This window comes from Phocoena phocoena, chromosome 10 (assembly GCF_963924675.1).
Source record: "Phocoena phocoena chromosome 10, mPhoPho1.1, whole genome shotgun sequence".
In the NCBI taxonomy this organism is placed as follows: domain Eukaryota; kingdom Metazoa; phylum Chordata; class Mammalia; order Artiodactyla; family Phocoenidae; genus Phocoena; species Phocoena phocoena.
The window spans coordinates 84,939,489-84,959,689 of NC_089228.1; the positions used below are offsets into that span (position 1 = coordinate 84,939,489).

The 20,201-nt window shown below is 43.8% G+C and overlaps 1 protein-coding gene across 3 annotated transcripts in view; it reads right to left on the reverse strand.

Annotated features, from left to right (window-relative positions):
• Nucleotides 1-20,201, reverse strand: part of CARMIL1 (capping protein regulator and myosin 1 linker 1) — a 317,501-nt gene that overhangs the window by 7,301 nt on the left and 289,999 nt on the right. The window contains exons 32-36 of one of the 3 annotated variants that reach the window (XM_065884856.1): nt 14,946-15,058; nt 9,218-9,653; nt 5,534-5,615; nt 3,590-3,784; nt 2,259-2,399 (exon numbers count right to left, since the gene is read on the reverse strand). In XM_065884856.1, the coding sequence (XP_065740928.1) occupies nt 2,259-2,399; nt 3,590-3,784; nt 5,534-5,615; nt 9,218-9,653; nt 14,946-15,058 (967 nt within the window). Of the gene's footprint in view, nt 1-2,258; nt 2,400-3,589; nt 3,794-5,533; nt 5,616-9,217; nt 9,654-14,945; nt 15,059-20,201 lie in introns of all 3 variants that reach the window. The other 2 variants (XM_065884855.1, XM_065884857.1) reach the window with 2 other exon arrangements.

The following is a 20,201-nucleotide window of genomic DNA, read 5'->3' on the forward strand; positions in this document are numbered from 1 at the left end:
ATCCCAAGATGGATTAACGAAAGTCACATTCACTATGGAATAATCCAGAAGAATCACAGCCATTTACCTGTTTCAGAAATGAGTTGGGCACGCTAGTCCAAAGGGAGGCACAGAACAAGGAAATGAAGTAACCAGCATGAATAATGTACAAGAAAATAGGAATGAGCACAGCAGGAACATTTTTCTAAAGAAAAAGAGAGGGCTCACAAGGGCTCTCCTTCCTGGGCCAGCTTAGTGGACAAGCTGAAAAATAAACTGAAGTCAAAATATTACCACCTCAGACATTTACAGACCGTGCTCAGCCCTCACCTAGATTTTCAGTCCAATTGCAGTATCAAGCGACACCATCAGAATGATCTCGGTGACAAACTAACTTATCCTGGATGCCAGAGGGGAAAGCAACGGTCTCCCCGGCTCTACAGTCTTTAGCTGGAAAGATGGGGTCACGTATTTGCTGCTGGGGGGAGTGAGGAAGGGAATCAAACGTCTATCCCTGAAGCTATGAAATGTTTGAGAAGCAACTCATTCATTCCTGAGTTCCTGGGGAAAGAACACCTGAATTTTTCAAAGCAGCAACGGGCACACCAGTATTTCACCCACTTCGTTAACTAGAGGCTCCATGGTACGTGCTGTACTCATGAGGCTGGTGGGTGGCTCTAGGCCTTGTCTGATCATATAGCCAGGCGTCTTAGAAAACATCATTTTTCAAAAATGTTAAGCGATTATTTCTTGTTCAACCTTCTCCCCCTTTCTTTTTAATCCTTCCATATTTCCAATGGCTTTTTGATGAGGTGAGCATTCCTACTTACCCCTACCACCCCTCCATGCCTCCCCATTTCTCTCCAACAAAATTCTCTCAGGCATTTTCAAAGCTTCCTTATGAGTAAAGATGCAAAGTCAGCAGTTGCAAAAAGAAGGGCAAATGAGGGGTGGGGCTGTGTGGTGTGAGTGGTCCTATCAGGGACACTCGCTGGCTCCAGTCTCTCTGACCTGGCACCACCGAAGTTTCCTCTTCCTACACCAAGACTTCCAGAGACCGTGGCTGTAATACCAAGCCCTGTATTTATTGATTACCCCGTGTGAAATGACCATAGGTGTCAGCCATTGTTCACGGCTTTAGTTTCTCTGACAGAAGTGGTTTGTCAGCTTTGGTCAAAAACCCCACCTTTTTAAATTTATAGCCAATAGGTGAGTGAAGCTTGTACCCACCAAGTAAATCTGCAGAATGGAGATGAGAAAGCAGGCTGTGTTATTTTTCATTCGACTCCCAATTAACAAAGACAGTACTCACAAACACTTTCTATTAAGTTCAACCCAAGTCCATCATGAATAAAAGAAAATGGCCCAAGGGAGGAAGATGTCAGAGCGGTCAAAGAATTCTAAAGCGTCAAAGAATTCTAAAGCATCAAACAATAAAATAAAACCAAGCAACTCCAAACCACACTGAGAGCTATCTGGACATGGGTGACGATGGCTCCAGAATTTCTTTATAGGTGGGGCTTAGAGATGGCAATTACATTACACTTTATGAAGGACAGAACCCTAAAGGCAACTGTGCATTGAACAGAATGGGAGGAGTGGGGGAAAGACCTGGTGGGGTGCGGAAGACACCCCGAACACACCTTGCCTCCACTGATACCGACATTTGATCTGATTCTGGGAGATGAGATTCAAGTCCCGGGACTACCGTGTTCTGCTCCCACCTCAGCAAATTAGAAGGAACACACCGGTGCCATGATGCGCTGAGAGCATCCATGCAGATGACACACTTCTGAGAATGAGGCTCATCTGACCTCACGACTGAGCGAGCTAACAAGCCACAGGGTCTCCCAGGCCTGTGTGAGCCGCTCCTGAACCATAGCAACGGTGATTGACAACCAGGGGGAGCTCTTTTGAGCAGTGATGGGACCTAGAAACCTACAGGTAGCAACCAAATGAGTCACAAAACAATGTGTGTGCACTTCTAATACACTGGGAGTCAGTTCCGGAGCATCTGGAGATTATTATTACAAAGAACTTTGGGCTGAGTGTCTCCGTTACGCTTTCATTCCCTGTATATGGTCCTCCTTTAAGACCCAGTGTCACCAACAATGTTGAATCAAGTTTCTGAACAAAGTACTGCACTGGTTCCAAAATTTAATCCAAGGGACGCTGAGCTGACCGACAAACTCTAGGATATAAGCTGAGTCAAAGATTAATTCCTTCCGCTTGAAATGACTCTCCTTGCAGAGAGCTCACTCAGAGAAAAAATGTCTTACCTTCCCGGGAAAACGTCCTGGGACTGGGCTGTGGGCTGCCCTGGCTATCTCTCTCCTTGTCCGAAGGAACCTTTTTCAGGACAGGCGGAAGAAGAGCGACTTTAGGGGAATCCGGGCTGGATGGAGAGTCTGGGATGTCCTCTACGGAGACACAAAGACATGAATCAACCCGTCTCACAAACTGGATTCCTAAAGCTATAAACTGGGTTAATCTTTAAAAACAAATGACTAATAATCTTTTAAAAAGCAGCAGAGAATTTTTCTGGACAAAAACTAGCTTCATAGCTCAGTGAAGTAACAGACAATAGAGAGAAAAATAATGAAAACTTATGAAGAGTTAAAATCTGCAGATGTGAATCTATCTTGCAGATAGCATTTCAATTTCAGAATTTCAGTGAGCTGGTATTTGAAAATGAGACTGTAAGTGAACTAAATACTCCCTCTGCCTCAAACACAAAGGCTATTTGATTCTCTTAAAATACGTGACAGTTATAACCCATTGTCTTTACCTGTTGTCAAATCCAGTAAAGTGGTCACCATATGTACATAACATATATTTGCGCTTTCAGGAGTGGAGGTGCACGTACCTACCATACTGAGATCAGTAAGAATAACTTAGAATCATGGACTCTGAGAACCAGAAAGGACTGTGGTGAGCACTGTACAACTGGAGAGACTGAATGACCTGCTAAGCTAAAAAGATGGCAAAATGGGTAGGATTAGAACTCTCGCCTCTTAATTCTAAAGGCTGTCCTGTTTCAGTCTAATTGAAAGGATTAACTGCATTGCACTCCTTTCTCTGCTCTATCACCAGCAAAGTAATTCTCAGTTTGGTGTGTGTGTGGGCCAGGCTGTGATATACACAGACGGTGGGGCTGTGTGCCCATGACATGCTATTTACAAAAACAGCCCCATAGTTTGCCAAGCCCTGTTCTAAACCCTAAATATTTCACAGGCTATGGCTATGGGATTAAAAAAACAGCAACTTATGCGTTCCCTATCTGTAGCCCTCATCCTTAAACTGTGGCCTTCTGAAGGGTCGGAGCACCAGGACACAGCTTTCAGAAAGCTACACCAAGCTCTGTCAAGGGGTCAGCACCCCACGAGGCTGCTTTATCCATCCTGCCTCCGAGCTGTAGCCCTGAGCGCAAGGACAGTCCCTGAGTGGGTGACCTCAGCGCTGAATGAAGGCACCCTTCAGCCTTTGTCACTCTGGCAGGTTTCTCACGGCCCCTCCCACACACACGCCTCCTCCAGGTTCACCAGCCGCCCTGGAAACCAGCTGTGGAGGCCCGGTCGTGGTGTCACTTCCTGACCAGCAAAACCCTTACCAGGCCGCGAGGCGGTTCTCGGTTTCTGCGGGATGGTGGGCCGCACCGACAGGCTGGGTTTGGGGGACTGCAGGAGGGGCTTCGGGCTGGTGGGCCTGCTGGAAAAGCTCCGGGACCTGGAGCCTGCCTCCACCTTGAGCTCTGCTTTGGTGTTCTTTTCTGGTGTTCCCAAACCGAAGCGGTTCTCTGGATGTACTTTAGGCACTTTTAAAATGAAAATGAGTACAAAAAGCACTTTACTGTAAAAATCAAAGGTGAAAGAAACCAGTCCTTTGAAGGCAGAAGTCTGGTGCAAACTGCTGTAATGGTTTCTTGTCATTTCTCATCAGGTATTTTATTTAATTGAAGTATAGTTGACTTACAATATTATATTAGTTTCATGTGTACAACATAGTGACTCAATACTTTTATAGATTATACTCCATATAACATATTATAAAATATTGGCCATATTCCCTGTGCTGTACATTACAGCCCTGTATCTTATTTACCTTGCACCTAGCAGTCTATACCTCTTAATCCCTATCTTGCCCCTCCTCCCACCCCTCACCCCACTGGTAACCACTAGTTTCCTTTCTGTATCTGTCATCAAAGATATTTTAGAACAGGAACATGCTATTCTAGCATGTTTTTAGAATCAGAACACGCTGGTGGAAGACAAAAATTCTTGCTAGAAAAGTGGTGAATTTGGTGGTGCTCTTCCGATCACCCTCGACTATTCCAGAGATGACAAGCCTCATATTTAACAGGGTACATGTCCATACGAGTGTATAGGGGGGAGAGCAGGCCTCAATCCATTTGAAGCCATCAGATCTTCCTTAGATCTGGCACGAGGTACAGGTCCAACCAACCGCAGGTGCCTCCGTTCTGGAGCACAAACAGGCTGCAGGTCCCGGGAGAGGAGCGCTGTCCTGATGCCCAGAACCTCAAGTCTAGTGAGAGCCACTCCAGGAGCATCAGCTCATGCCCCGCCTCCATAGCTTTTGCTGCCATAATTATCCAGATAAGAGGCAAAAAAAAAGCCAGTTGAACATGAGTTTTAGTCCAGCTCTTACCTTATGAAGATGCTAAAGCCAAACACAAGAACGTCAAACAGTAAAATGAGGTAATTCCTGCACAAGTTACTCGCCAGTGTGCATCTAAAGTATCTTACTCTCTTTCTGCACCTGAAAAGTCCGAGGGTCAAAGGAAATCGGATATTCAGGAATATTCAAGCTGAAAGAAAAGAGCATCCCCTCATGGCAGTTAAAGGGCCTCCTCCCATATACCATGTATGGCCTATTTTTAAATCATCAGTAAAACAGAAACAGATTCATAGATACAGGAAACAAGCAGGTGGATTCTAGAGAAGAAATGGGTGGAGGGATGAGTGAAATTAGGTGAGGGAGATTAAGAGGTCCAAACTTCCAGGGACAAAATAAATGAGTCACAAGGATGAAACGTACAGCATGGGGAATACAGTCAGTGATTTTGGTATAACTTTGTACAGTGACAGATGGTACTTGACTTATCATGGTGATCATTTTGTAATAGAAATATCAAATCACGGTGGTGTGCACCTGGAACTAACACAGTGTTGTAGGTCAATTATACTTCCATAATTAATTAATTTAATTTAATTAATTCATCAGCCACGATGAACAGAACAAGGAGATGAAGTAACCAGCATGAATAATGCACAAATGCCCACAGTTTAGGAGTTCTTCTCAATGAAGTCTCTTCCCTTTAGGAAACAGGGAAAGGTGCCCTGCCCAGGTGCCAGTCTACTATGGTGGGAGGTGTCGGGCAGGTGAAGGGCTGTGGTCTTTTAGGTGAGAGCTGAGAACATGTAACACAGAGGCCCATCCTTGCTCTCCATCTTTATTTGCCTTCTGTCAATCACATTTGATGCATGGAATCAGACCGTGTTTTTCTTAAGGGGGTGACAGCAATGGCCTGACTTACCTGCCCCACCTCCATCCAACCGTTCTGTGCTGCTCAAGGCCAGGCTGGAAGAATCCTGGGAGATGGCATCATTTCCAAGTTTCTAAAAAATTCAAGTGCCCCGCCCCAAAAGTGCGTAGTTTTGTAAAGTGTAAGAAAAAGAACAAAGCAGATAATAACTGGCAACAAATAATGGCTCCTTAACTCTACTGTCATAACACTGACTGTGTCCGACCTCCCCATCTCCCTGAGGCTCTGCTGCTGAGACAAAACCATGAGAGACATGCTCTGTTCTGTTTACAACCAGGGCTCTGGGGTCCAAGGTGCGGCCAGTTCCCTCAGGATGCTCCCCATGGACAGAGGGGCGGGGCCACAGGGAGCCAGTGGGCATGGTGCCGTCTCTTGTTTTTCTGATTGAACACCTAGGCGGGCTCTGCAGCCCCAGATGCTCCACTTGATGGGGGCACTGATACTCTAATTGTTTCCAGGACCCTCTCCAGATTGGGTTCCACTGATCTAAAAGCAGTGGAAACCCTCCCAACCTCAGTGTACAAAATAGGTAGGAAGGGGCCTGAAACGGGAGGGTCTTCCCTGCCACTGAGGCAGAAGCACTACACACACGTCTATAGTTTAGGAGGCAAGTATAAATAGGTCTGAATTAATTTTTTTTAAATCTGCAGGTGGGAGGAGTTTATGATGGCAAAGACAAGGAAGGTGAGATGGCGAGGGAGGAATCAGCCTCTGCTTTATGGGGCAGGAAGTCCACAAGAGCGTGAGGCATTTAGATACAAAAAAGATATGAAAAAAGCTAGCGTTTGCTCAGTGATACCTGAGAACCCTATTGGCAGAGATGACCCACATCTGCCTCCCGTCTAAAAAACAAAAAAAGCGGGGCGGGTGGACCAGGAGGCATGAAGATTCCTAAGACAGTTCGAGCTTCAGCCTGCCGGTTCCTGCTCAACTCACGCTTCTGACAAACCTAAAAGTATCTGCTGCCAGTTCCGAGCTTTAAATTGTTTCCGATGATACAGGAGAGATGATCTCAAACACAGTTGAGATCTGCCTCGTTACAATCTGCCACAGCCGCGCATCCGCCGGGAGTGCCAGCTGTGACAGGAGGGAGCGGCGAGCGTGGCAGGAGTGCCGAGGAATTTCTCAGCGAGCCTATGCAAGTTCCACTTTCACTAGTGGTGGTTACTGAGGTCTCAGAGGAAGTGTGTACACAAGTACCACAGCGAGAACGGCACGTTATTTGACATCATTATGGAAAAGTGACCCCAAGGAAGGGAAGCCCCGTGCCAGGGGCAGCACGTGGAGCCCTCTGAGCCCGGACGCAGGTCCGCAGGGCCAGGGGCTAACCATGAACTGCCAGCCAAAACCAGCAGGGGGCGCTTTACCCCCCCCAACCCCCAAGCCGTCTAGAGGCTGGGCCAAACCGGTCCTCAGATGCAGAGTGCCTGACCTAGCCTTTTATAGCTTCTTAGAAGGCAGGGGCGTGGGTATCCAAGCTCAGATAAAAATGATAAAGTGGAGTATTTAAACAGGGCCAGGAATGAAGAGGAGTTAAATTTGTGCCCTGAGCGCCTTGCTTAAGGAGAAACTGCCTTTTAGGCTCATGCAAGTGCAGGGCTGGCATCTGAGAGTAAGGGCCTCCTTAAATTTTATACCCTGGGTGCCTCATTTGCCTACATTTAAAATCTAATCCTAGGAGTTGTTTTCGCTTTTTCCTTCCAGGCTTTCTGAGGTAGTTATACATCCCCAAAATGCCTGTGCGGGATGAGGATGAAATAACCTGAAGTCAATTGTCTCTGAGTGCAGGCAGCTGACGAGGTGACCCCAGGAGAAAAGATGTGGCCGCTGAGCTTTCAATACCTGTTACTCTCCTTTGTTAATAAATAATAAACACCACTTTCATTTTCACAGTTCTTTCTGTGAAAATATATGTATTTTTTAATAAATACATATATTAAAAGTAAGTAGTGTAGAGAGAATTACTCCAGACAAAAGTGAAGGCTATATATATACATTCACACACATATATATAATATATATATATATTTATCATAGTATATTCACTTCTGGTGCTTATGTTGCTAACTTTATAGGGAACACAGTCATGGAATTTTAGGGGAAAATATTCTAAAACTCATTTTCAAAACCCGTTCTCATTATTTTATAGTTCTGATAGAACACCCTTAACTGGTTCCAATTTTAAATACTAAGGATTTTTATTCTTGTTTTAATAGACACTAGATGGTGCTCAAAGATCATTAGTGTAAGTCTTGAACAAATTAAACCTTAAGAATTTTGTCACTTGGAGCCAGTTTATCGAATCCAAAGCACCTGGAAAAAAACCCTCCAACACTTCTCATCTTTCTACCAGAAGGCTGCTATTCATCAATGGAAACAGTGATAAAAATAAACCGCTCATTAGTGAGAACAGCACATCCCTTGTTGTAAGGAAAGTCTATGAAACAGATTAAAATGTAAACATTTCCTTGGGTGTGTGACTCACCAGTGATGTGGTCACAGTGTTCAGAATTCTGACCAGTGAGGCCACAACACGCCTCCCATGTTAACAGAGTGTAGTTTCAGCCCCTCAGCTCTTCTCTGCGGCCTAATGAGTGAGTGAGGAGGGATGTGTGACTAGAAAATTGCTAGATAACGATGGTGCTGGTGGAAGAACTACGGTGAACAGCTGTAAAATCATGCGGGGTGCAGGATTTAATGAAAAAAGAATCAGTTTAGAGGTAATATAAAACAGCCCTGCATGTCCTGGTAAACAGTTAACCATTTACTTTCTGAAAATCAAGGTTTCACTGGGATGAACTGTCTTATTCTGATTCAAATAAAAATCGATGTGCAATTTTCCCTTCATTGGAGAACCCAGTTTTACAAACATAAAAGAGCTCAGGATAGTTCACAGAAACCAAAACCTGGGTTAAACACATTAATCTTCGTGACCACAATAAGGATACAATCCTCAAGTAGCCGCAGGAAAAAACAGAGGTAAAGGGAGGAAAAAAAAATACGCAACTTATATTTTGAAAAGTTCAAAAGTAAGTAATGCGTTAAGTCAGATTTTGGGGGGACTCAGCAATTCTTAAATGATAAAGTGCTTCTTCATAATAGACAACGTATCTCAGTGGTCAAGTACTCAATTAATTCTAACAGAATACTCTGACTTTTAAACCTGGAATTTAGCAAGGAACTTTCAGGTTTGGAAAAGGACACAAATTGTGAAATAACTGAAAAACAGATCTCCCTTGATATAACTAGAATCTGGTTTCAGTAATTTTATTTGCCTCTGTCAACTTTCCTATCTCCAGTCACCCTCAGGTCTCCGTTTGGATTCAACAGACAGTCCCTCCCCAGAGTGGGGCATGTCCCTGGCACAGCTGTCACATGTTTCTATGACACGCACAGGAGCCCCTGAGCAGGTGAGACAAGGCCCGTGGGACCTTCAGCCACTGCCTGACCTTCCCAGGCTGAGGCTCTCCGGGAGACCGTGACCCTCATGCCAGTGGGAAAACATGGGAAGACCAGGCCCTCTGGTCTGTGTTCCGGGTTCTTTAGGAAAAAGTCATGTTTTCGGATTTTTATTTAACCCACAGGTTATTTTTCTGTACCTGTCTTGCCCATAAAAACCGAGTGGAGACAAAAACGACAAAGGCAACCAAGTCAAAACAGACCCTCCTCCCTTACCTTCAGTGAGCAAGCAGCCTTGGCTTTCATCTCCTGCTTGGCCTTCATCTCCGCCAGCAGCCCACTGCCCATCATTTGGACCCTGTACCTTCGCCCTCCTTGGGGGCTGCCCTTGCTCTCACTCCGGTCCACCTTCCCCACGTCTTCCCCTTGACTTTCTTCTAGGGAGTCAGGTGTTTTGATCTCCTCTACCCGATCAGCACTGCCATTGTGCTCGGCTGGCTTCGTGTCCTTCCTGGGGGTGTCCACAGCTGGACTTCTGACTCCTGCCTTTGGAGAGGAGAGTTCTTCTGTCATCAAGACCGTTGGTGACCGCTCAGGCTTGGTCCGGGGTTTGATTAAGTTGAGAAAGCCACTTTTCCGAAAGTCTCGCTTTTTCTTCTCGTCTCCTCCTTCACTAAGCTCATGGGACTCTGAGCCTCTTGCTGACCCTCTCCTGTGATTCAAAAGAACAAATCCTGTTGGGTTTACTGTAGTTAAAGCTCCAGCAAGAATCAGTCAAAATAGAAACAGGGAGATTGCTGCTTATACGGCAACCATTCTGAAGCATTTAAAAAAAAGTTGACTTTGGAAATAGGAATGTCGAATATCATCATATCCACACAAATCAACAACGGGAATCGACGTGACTGGGAGGACTGAGAGCAGAGTGGAGTTTATGTTTAAATGCTCCAGAGAGCTTCCAGAAAAGGTGGCTCCATCCAAGACATAGGTGGGCGATGGACTGCCTTATTTAATTTGGCGGGCCCTGGAAGGGCCAGATTTCCCCTTAATCCCCTAAAATCCTTCCCTGGTCATCAGATAACATCTGAAATCCCGCCCTAAGTGCTCAAACCAAGATCCGGATCCCTGCTTAAAATGTAATACCACTGAAAGAGGCAACAACATGAAAAAGCGGACAGTAAGCTTTGGTAGAGGTTTGTCAGGAAATGGATGGGGAGAAAGTGTAAATGATGTGGGTTGAGTGGGAGGTATCATCACTGCCTTTCACTTAAAGCTGGAAGGATGAATACCGGTTTAGCTCCTTGAGTCCCCGGGAAAATCCCAGTAAGGGATTGAAAAAAAAAAAAGTTCGGAAGCCACAATAGTTAGGACTTAATCTGGGAAAGCTGACCTCGAAAGCACTAGTAGGGGAGGCCCTGAAGCAAATGGATTTCAGGTGAAGGGGAGCAGAATGTACCACCCCGAAGTATGCCTCTTCAGTACAGGATTATTTGAGGCTGATTATTTTTAAGGAACAGCAGACACAGGAGAAGCCCTGAAAACAGAGTAGTTACCTTTCTGTAAGAGAAATTTACATTTCTAAGGAAAATCTCCATTTGTAAGGGTGTATTCCTTTCAGTACCAGGAAAAATAGAATCACTAAATCCCCAGAAATGTATCATGGAGAAGGTAGGGACTTAAACCTGCATAACGACCTTACCCTTGTTTATGTGGTTCAGGATAACCTCCCCAAACTGTCCCCAACCTCATCTTTCTTCTGTCTTTAGCTGAAGATGGTACTTAAGGTGGTAGTGTGGGCCACTTCAGGGAATTATTGTTTCCCTTGGGATCTCCCATGTATTCAGGGGGTATACATGTTAATAAACTCCGTGAAACAAGAATAATAGAAAAATGTGACAGCATAAGTGGAAGACTCAAGGTTGGAAGATAAGACTGAGGAAATCGCACAGAAAGTTGATGGGGGAGACTAAGAAAAAGAATGAAGAAATAGAAGAGAAACAGTTAAAAAAAACAAAACTAGTGGGTTAATAGAGGATACAATAATGGGAGTTTAAGAAAAGGAATATAGAGCAAAAGCAAAGAAATTTATATATATATATATATATATATATATATATATATATAATTTTTTTTTTTTTTGCGGTACATGGGCCTCTCACTGTTGTGGCCTCCCCTGCTGCAGAGCACAGGCTCCGGATACGCAGGCTCAGCAGCCATGGCTCACAGGCCCAGCCGCTCCGCGGCATGTGGGATCTACCCGGACTGGGGCACGAACCCTCGTCCCCTGCATCAGCGGGCAGACTCTCAACCACTGCGCCACCAGGGAAGCCCAAAAGCAAAGAAATTTAGAAGAAATAATTCACGAAAAACTCCAGAACCAAAGAATATAAATTCCCAGATTGAAATGGCTCATTAGTGCCTAGCAAATGGGTTTCAACAAAACAAAATCAAAAAACCCACACAGAGGATATCATCATAAAGTGTCAATACACCAGGAGCAGAAAGAAGATCCCAAATGCTTCCTGAGAAGAGGAAAAAAAGAACAAGCCACAAACAAAGGATCAGGACTCAAAATGACACTGGATTCTTAGAGCAACCAGAAGCTTGAGGATACTGGAACCAGGTTTTCAAAATTCTAAAGAAAAATGGATTCCAATCTAGAGTTCTATACCTAGTCACACTATTTAGCAAAATGCAAGACATACGCATTTCAGAAACTCACTTCCCGTGCTTCCTTTCTCAGCAAGCAAACCGAGGAGGTGCTGCACCAAACAGAGAGTGAAGTAATAAGGAAGACGACGACCGGGCCAAAGGAAACAGGAAAGACACAGGAATGAGCGAGGGGAGGCCCCCAGCAGACAGCGAAGGGACATCCCAGGAGGACAGCAGGGGACGAGGCCTACAGGTCACCCTGGGGCGATCAGAGAGCAGTGAAGGATGTGCCCAGGAAGATGAAACTGAGAAGACTTGAGGAAATTTATACCTCTACTGGAGACTTAGGAGATATGTCAGAGATAGGAATACAGAAAACTAAGCAAATGCAAAAGGAGACAATTGTTAACTCCAGGGAGAATAAAAAGTTGTATAGCAGATGAACCTATTTGCAAAGCAGAAACAGAGACACAGACATAGAGAACAAACGTATGGACACCATGGAGGTTGGGGGGGATGAATTGGGAGACTGGGATTGACATATATATACACTACTATGTATAAAATAGGTAACTAATGAGAACCTATGTCTAGCACAGGGAACTCCGCTCAGTGCTCTGTGGTGACCTAAATGGGAAGGAAATCCAGAAAGGAGGGGATATATGTATACGTATAGCTGATTCGCTCTGCTGTACACAACACTGTAGAGCAACTATACCCCAACAAAAATTTTAAAAGAAGAGTTGTATAGGAAAGGAAATGTAATCGTACCATACTGTATAACTCAGCTGTGAATACTTACATGCTTATAATGAAGTAAACATTAAACACTGATGTAACCAACAGTTACGACATAACTAAATAAGATGGCAGGAAGAGGAAGTGTGTGTGTGTGTCAGTTTGCCTGCGTGCATTTGGTGGACAGAAGGGTCGGACTGTGTAAGAGCTAAAGTATCATCCTCTATATAGTAAGAAGCCACGGTTACTATTTAAAACTGAAAAATAAGAAATAGCAACAACACCAAAAAAGAAATATGGAAGCAAAATCAAAAGTAAACGGCTAAAGGAACAGGAATTAATTGCCCTGGGGAGTAGGGAAAGAAACCGCCCCCCCCCCCGCCTTTATTTGTTAATAAAAAGCCTTGAAGAACACCTGACATTTTAAACTATGAAGAGCACGTGTGCAACTCTGACTTTCAAACTTCCTTCATACAACTTGATGGTCTGACCTGCGCCTAGACCTCTACGTAACAAACTGACAATGATCTGGTTTTATATAACAAAATAAAACAAATCACAACTTTTAGTAGATTCCATCATTATTTGACAAAAACTGATGTACGTAGTTCTGTGTGTGCACTTGGACATGAAGAGAATCCTCCTAGAGCAGTATCTTTGTAGAAAGTGGGTTTTATACCTTATAAAGTTTGCCCAACTTTCATTCAGAGCCTATTAAAGAAAGAGGCAGCTTTAAGGGCAGAGGACATCACACTGGCGGTGACACCACAGACGATCTAGATCTAACGCGCACAGATCTCTCCACTAACTCAATTTCCAAAGTTTGGGAAGAGGAGAGCCTACAATTTTATCTGTTTATACAGATACAGGCCAAAGACTGTCTTGATTCATTAAACCAATAGTGACTGAGGGCAGATGATACATTACGGGCTGTGTCAGACACTGAAGTTATAATGAACAATAAGACCCAGGCATTGTTTGTCCCAGGCATTGTTTGTGAAGAACAGCATCCTTTGGGAAGAAAAGACTTGAAAGCCAGTCATCAAGAAGGATTTTCCCGTTTGGCTCAGTTTATGCTGGTATTGCTTGAATCTTTTGTGCTGAGAATATGTCCATCTATCCCCCACGCTGTAAAAAAATTAAAAACCAAACAAACTCTGGAAGGATTCTGTTGCCCTAACAGATGTGTGCAGAGGATGGAAAAAAAAGGGGGGGGGGGTCGGGGTTGACTCAGCACTAGAGAAAGAGCAATTAATTTGGGGGGTTGGGGGTGGGAGGTGGGGGAGGAATAGTCAAGGCTTTCCCCTGACTAGAATAAATGACATTTATTTTGAATAAATGACATTTACATGGGATCTTGAAGGAGAGGAGAATAGAATTTTCCCTAGTATGCCAAGCTTCAAGTGTCAAAAGAAGACAAATGATTGGATCCTAAAGCTTATAACATTAGGTAAGTTATACTGGTACGGACAAAAATTTAACTTATTCCCACCTCACCATCCTGCTAAGGCAAGATAAGGCACATCAATCTATAGAACGGACTAGCTTCTTCCTTCCCGGTGCCTGGCCTGTTCACCCTCAGCTTATCAGGATGGTTACATTCGTTCTTGAATTTGATATCTCAAGGTGAAGAATACTTCACAGGCACAAATCCATATTCAGAGTGTACTTGGGGATGGATCTGCATATAGTTGGGGATTAAGTAACTTGGTACAAGTCATGCTTAAAGGCTGGAGCGTTTCAAGTTAAGCTCTTAATAAAAGTACTATTGAATTGTCTTCTAAGGAAACTCCATGTTGTTAATAAGAAAATACAGAGAAAACTTTTTAGAGGCTAACTCTGAAGGCTCTTCACTAATTCTGTTGTCATTCTGACACTGTCTGTTAAAGCTGTGCCATTTGGCAATGATACAGGGCCCCCAGATACATCAAATTATGAACGTGAGGAATTTTTAAATACAGCTGACCCCTGAACAACGAGGGGGTTAATTCACATATAACTTAGAGCAGGTCCTCAGTATCCCGAGTTTGTCCACATCCACAGATCAACCAACCACAGCCTGTGCAGTACTGTAGTATTTACTGTGGAAAAAAGTCCACAAATAAGTGGACCCGTGCCATTTAAACCTGCGCTGTTCAAGGGTCCACTGGAAGTAATTTCAGCCTGCCAGTGCCCACTGTCCTAGATATACCCAGGTGAACGTGATGATGCGCTAAAAAAAATACCTTGGGGAGGTACATTCTGTGGTCTGATTTAGAAGAGTACAATGGTCCTTCCACTTGAGCGTGCCTCAGTACACCCTGGAGGGCTTATTAAAACACTGGCTGCTGGGCCCCACCTCTAGCTTCTGATTCAGTAGGTCTGGGGTAGAGGTTTGAGAATCTGCATTTCTAATAAGTTCCCAGTTGATAGTGTTGTTGCTGACCTGAAGATCACATTTGCAAACCACCAGAACAGTAAATCCCCTGCAAAATGTGCTTATATGAAATGTACATGAAATACATTTCACACTTACATGAAATAAGAGCCTTAGTACATACTAAGTTTACTTGTAATTGTTAGTAATTTAAATATGAATTAAATCGTATGATTAGTGAAATGACTCTGAACTCACTTGGAATCCATTTTGGTCACCTTCTTGGTGAAAAATTCATCTACACCTTCATCCACTCTCCCCATAAGACCATTCTGTTCACCATCTTGGGAGACTAGGCTGGTAGCACAGCCCTGCAAACCAAACAGGTGTGATATTAATTTACATTCAACTTAATTCGGCAAACATGTATTGCTAGATTCAAGGCACTGTGATAAAGGCCATGGGAAGGACAAGACTGACTGACATAGGGCCCTTATATTCTACTGGAATAGAAGTCACATTACAACTGTAACAAGGGTAGAAAGAAACAAAAGTGAGAAATGCACTATAAACACAAAGCCCGCTGGAGGATCAAGTCTGACTGCTGTCTCAGAAGCAGCTTGGAACCTAGCAGGCTATGAAGAGTCATGTGTTCCTGAAGCAGAGGAAGGCATTGCGGGCACGTTGGTAAGGGAAGAGAGAATACGTGAGAAAATGATACATACGCTAAGTTTTGAAAACAGTAATAACTCCAGTGGCCGGGGCCTGAGGTTTAGGGATAGAGTTAACTGCTGAGTATTAACCCTAGCAGATACTAAAAATGGCCACTCCAAACACCCCCCCACCACCACCTGCTTTCTTGCTTGCTTGCTGGAAGAACCCTGATTTCAAGATGGAATACTTATCCGAACAAGTCAAATACATTAATCTCCTTGTCTGTGACTGGTAGGCATGGGCATGTGATACAGTTCTGGCCAGTGAGTTACAAGGGGGCTCATGGGCAGGTTTTCCTGCAGAGGAAGGGATGCATTTTTTTCTGCATGGTTGTGGGAGAGAGGATGTGATGTCTGAGCTGCAGCAGCCACCTGGAGTTCAAGAGGAAGCAAACCTGAGGACAAAATCCACCATGCTGAGGATGAAAGAGCAGAACAGTGGAAACCACCTGGGTGCTTATGCTGTGAATAAGCCAGTCCTGGATCCCGAGACTTGTGGATTTCTTGTTAAGTAAGAAAATAAGTATTTCTCATGATTTACGTCATTTTTAGTTCAGTATCTCTCATTATCTCTAATTGAATGAATACTTCCCAACTAATAATACAAGGACTGACAGTGAACAACCTTGAATCCTATGCTAAAAAGTGCGGAATTTACTTTGTAGGTGAGAGGGAGCCTCAAAGAAATGCCATGGCCCAAGCTGTATTTTGGTCAGATGATTCTGGGGCAGCATGAAGGATATACTGGAGAAGCCAGGGATTATAACTAGGGAAATCTGTTCAGGAACACAAACGAAAGACTTCTGTGATTGTTTGGTCTAATCTGGAGGAGATGAGGGACTAAGTACCAGGGAAATGAGAAGAGAAAGAAAGACGTTGCCTAAGATGAGGTTGAAGTTTCCAGCCTGAGTGAATGGGAGCATCATTCTGGAGAACGCAGTTCAAAGATTCAACTTTGGGAAGAAGATTATGAGTCCAATTTCAGGCAGTGTTATCTGAGGGGCTGTGGAAATCCAGGGGCAGGTGTCGAAAGCTTGAGTCTCAGGACAGAAGCTGGTGAGAAGGTATATGGAAATTATTCATCAATCTAGCACTTCTCTTTGAATGGACAACTCACAGTGAACTCAGTAACGTGCTTGGTTTGTGTCTGCAATAGCGTATTAATATTTCACACAGATAGGTTGTGGGCCATTGAGAAAGGACATGTATCTTGCCCATTCTGTTGGGCAGAGGACAAGTTCCCATGTGGTTGCGATATCTGAGCAGGTTGTCTTGCCATAGCGCGGTGGGAAAGTTCCTTCCTGTAATCTTGATTTGCAAGTCTCAAGTTGCCTCTGGGGGAACCTGGCTCTTGTCTGCACAAGCACTGTTTAAAGAAAAGACCCATCATTTGCTTTAAACAATCATTCACTGGCAACGTCTGTTATAAAAATGAGCTGTGTGTTTGAGTTCACATTTGTGAAATGCTGAAAAGTGAGCAGACAATAGGTAATAGACCAAGAACCCTGTGAAGTGTGAATAATGAAAACAATGAGACCTCTCATCTGAATGGCGCTTTACAGTGGAGCAAGGCTTTCTTGTGAATCGCAAGAGAGCAGAGAATCAGCCAAGTTTGAGAATTCAGTTATGGAGAGAAAGCAGCTCACTGAACAACTGCTGTTTAAATTACAAAAGACAAAGTAGGGGGAAGGGTGAGCTGTGACAAAGCGAGAGAGAGGCATGGACATATATACACTACCAAACGTAAGGTAGATAGCTAGTGGGAAGCAGCCGCATAGCACAGGGAGATCAGCTCGGTGCTTTGTGACCACCTAGAGGGGTGGGATAGGGAGGGTGACGCAAGAGGGAAGAGATATGGGTACATATGTATATGTATAACTGATTCACTTTGTTATAAAGCAGAAACTAACACACCACTGTAAAGCAATTATACCCCAATAAAGATGTTAAAAAAAAAAAAGACAAAGTAGCACAGAACTTGCTTGGATTGTCATTTTTCCTTTTGTAAAAGAATGGAATCTCTACAGTAATAATAGCTCCCTAAGTGTGTACAGTGCTCGATAGTTTACTCTTTCATCTTCACACCTACCCCTTGAACTGCAAAGGAAAGATAGCGTTATCCTAGGTTTTGGTTAGTAGATCAAACCTTGGCTCAGAGGGTGAGGGGTGCCCACACAGGTCACCTGACTGATGGATGAGAAGGATGTGACCTCAGGACATGTGGTCCTAACATGGGGCTTCCTTCCAGGGCACCCTCGCTTGCCCTCAGAGGCTGCCTCTCAAATTCCTCTTCCCGTTTTGAGGGGGAAAAAAAAAGTTATACTAGTATAATTTCTCCTTTCAGCCCTTTTCTTTTTTGCCTGCTTTGAAACAATTCACAGCTAGCATAAAAGGTCTCTGGGGACATGAAGATCAATGGATTTCAGAGATGGAGGCACACAGGGCTCAACAAAGCCATCTGGTTTCCTGTCCTGTAGGACAGGCCAGTTTTTAGGGCTGGACAGGACCTTAGAGACCCCACCCACCACCCCAGGCCCAACCCTGTCATTTTAGAGATAAAGAGACTGGGAGTAGAGAGATTAAGAGAAGTCCAGGATCACTGGGAGACCTTGAGCGAGATGCAGCTTAAAAGCAAGAGGTGTCAGCACCCTGTAAGAAAAGCAGCAGAGAAGCTGAAGACTAAAATGACATGCGGTTTGTCAGAGTTCAAAGACAAACACACATGCTGTTTCAGGTCAATATCCAGCAAAAGGAAAGGAAAGGACATACAGACATCGGAAGTTCTCAAAATTCCATTTGATTTTGGTCTTTAATGTCAAGGAGAATAAATTTCAGACTAAAAAGGGGAGCGGAGCTACTGGAGAGGGAGAGCAGAAAGCTTAGCCCTGAGCTAGCTGGAACCAACTGCACCTGTGCTCAGAGGCAGGCTTTTGCAAATAAAATCAGAAATTGCTGTTGTTGGTATCTGAGAAATAAAGAAGGCAGATTTCACACCTCTGGTGTATAAGTAAATGCTAATAGGATAATTTGTGAATGCTCAGAAGATAAGCCAGTGATTATGACCACTAAAGACAATCAGACCACCCTCCGTTCTCCTCTTCCTGGATTATTAAGATGAATGCACCAGGGCAGCACTGTAGGGGGTGCACCAGGATTTTGACAAGGCAGCTGCCAAATCTCTCATGTCTCCACCGGCAGGGCGGGGGAGAGAGCTGGGCAGGAAGGACAATTAGGTGCATTAGGGACTCTGAGCAAAAGAAACCCCAAGAGTGCCAATTAGTGAGTTGAATAATCTTGAAATTTTACATGCATACATTAGACAGTAAGAAACATGGAAAATTAAGAGCCAAGCAATCAAGCCAGGAAAAAAGGAATCCAAGAGGAAGTAAAAGAAACAAAATATAATTTAAAAAAATAAGGCAAAAATTAATGAACTTGAGAGGACCAGTAAAGCTAATTCTTTGAAAAAGACTAGTAAACGAGACCTTGCAAAATTAGGAGAGAGGAATTAAGATATATTAGAAATGGAAAAATGGGACACAGCTATTGATACAGAAGAGATTAAAAATGCAAAAGAATTCTATAAACAAGTAAATGAACTATTAGACTAAGTGGCCAATATCCTAGAAAAACAAATTACCAACGTGGTCTCAAGGAGAATTAGGTAATCTGAATAGATCTGATGAAATAAAATTCATATTTTATGGCAAGATGAGAAAAATTTAAACAAAATTTTTCTCTGCCCGTTTGGACCTCCCTCCCCCCCCCCCCCTTTAGAGTGTATGGTGCATTCTGCCTTAACCAGACCTCCTTAGGCGATAACCTTCCTTTCTAATCTTGTAAGGGGTCAGGATGACCCACTTCTCACTTTGTTCAGGCAGGTCTGGATTGTGTAAACTGTCAGTACACCATATGACGTATAACCCTTTGTCTCAAAAACGTATATGACTGTGTTTCGACCTCTAACAGGCAGACTAGTCCTCAGAGCTTTCTGAAAAACTGTCTCCCGGGTTATAATCCTCAGGTTGGCTGAAATAAAATTTTCCATTTCTTTCTTAGATTGACTATTAATCTTTTTCATCAATAGATCTATAACAAAAGAAATAAAATCCCTAGTTTAAAAAAATCGACATATCAGCATGACATGCACACAGACAGCACATCAGGCCCAGGTGGCTTCGCGGGAGAGGAACAGAAAATCCATAATACTTGCAAACTGTTCCAGAGACTAAGAAAGGAGAGAGAGCATCCCGACTATGTTATGGAGATAGTTGTGATATAGTGATTTACAGTAAGAAATACGTATTTGGTCTTCATCCCCATTTCTGGCACAGAGCTCCTAAACGCTTAGAATTTCCTAACTAATGAGAGCCATAAAGGTGTTTTGGTTATGTTAATGAGGTGACTTTGGAACCCACCTAAAAATGGGGGCTGATAGCCAGGAGACCCAACCACGTGATTAGAGGGTTTGAATTTTCAGTCCCACCCCCTGCACTTTAGGGAGCTGATAGGGCCCAGAAGTTCAATCAGTCACCAATGGCCAGTGATTTACTCAATTATGACTGTGTAATGAAGTCTCCATAAAAAGCCCAAAGGACAAGGTTCGGAGAGCTTCTGGGTTGGTGAACATGTGGAGATGCAGGGAGTGGGATGTGCTGGGAGGGGGCATGGAAGCTCCGTGCCCCTTCTCGCATATCTTTCCCTAAGCATCTCCTCCATCTGGCTGTTCCTGAGTTATAACCTTTTATTATAAACTAGTAATCCAGTAAGTAATGTCTGGGTTCCGTGAGCTGCTATAACA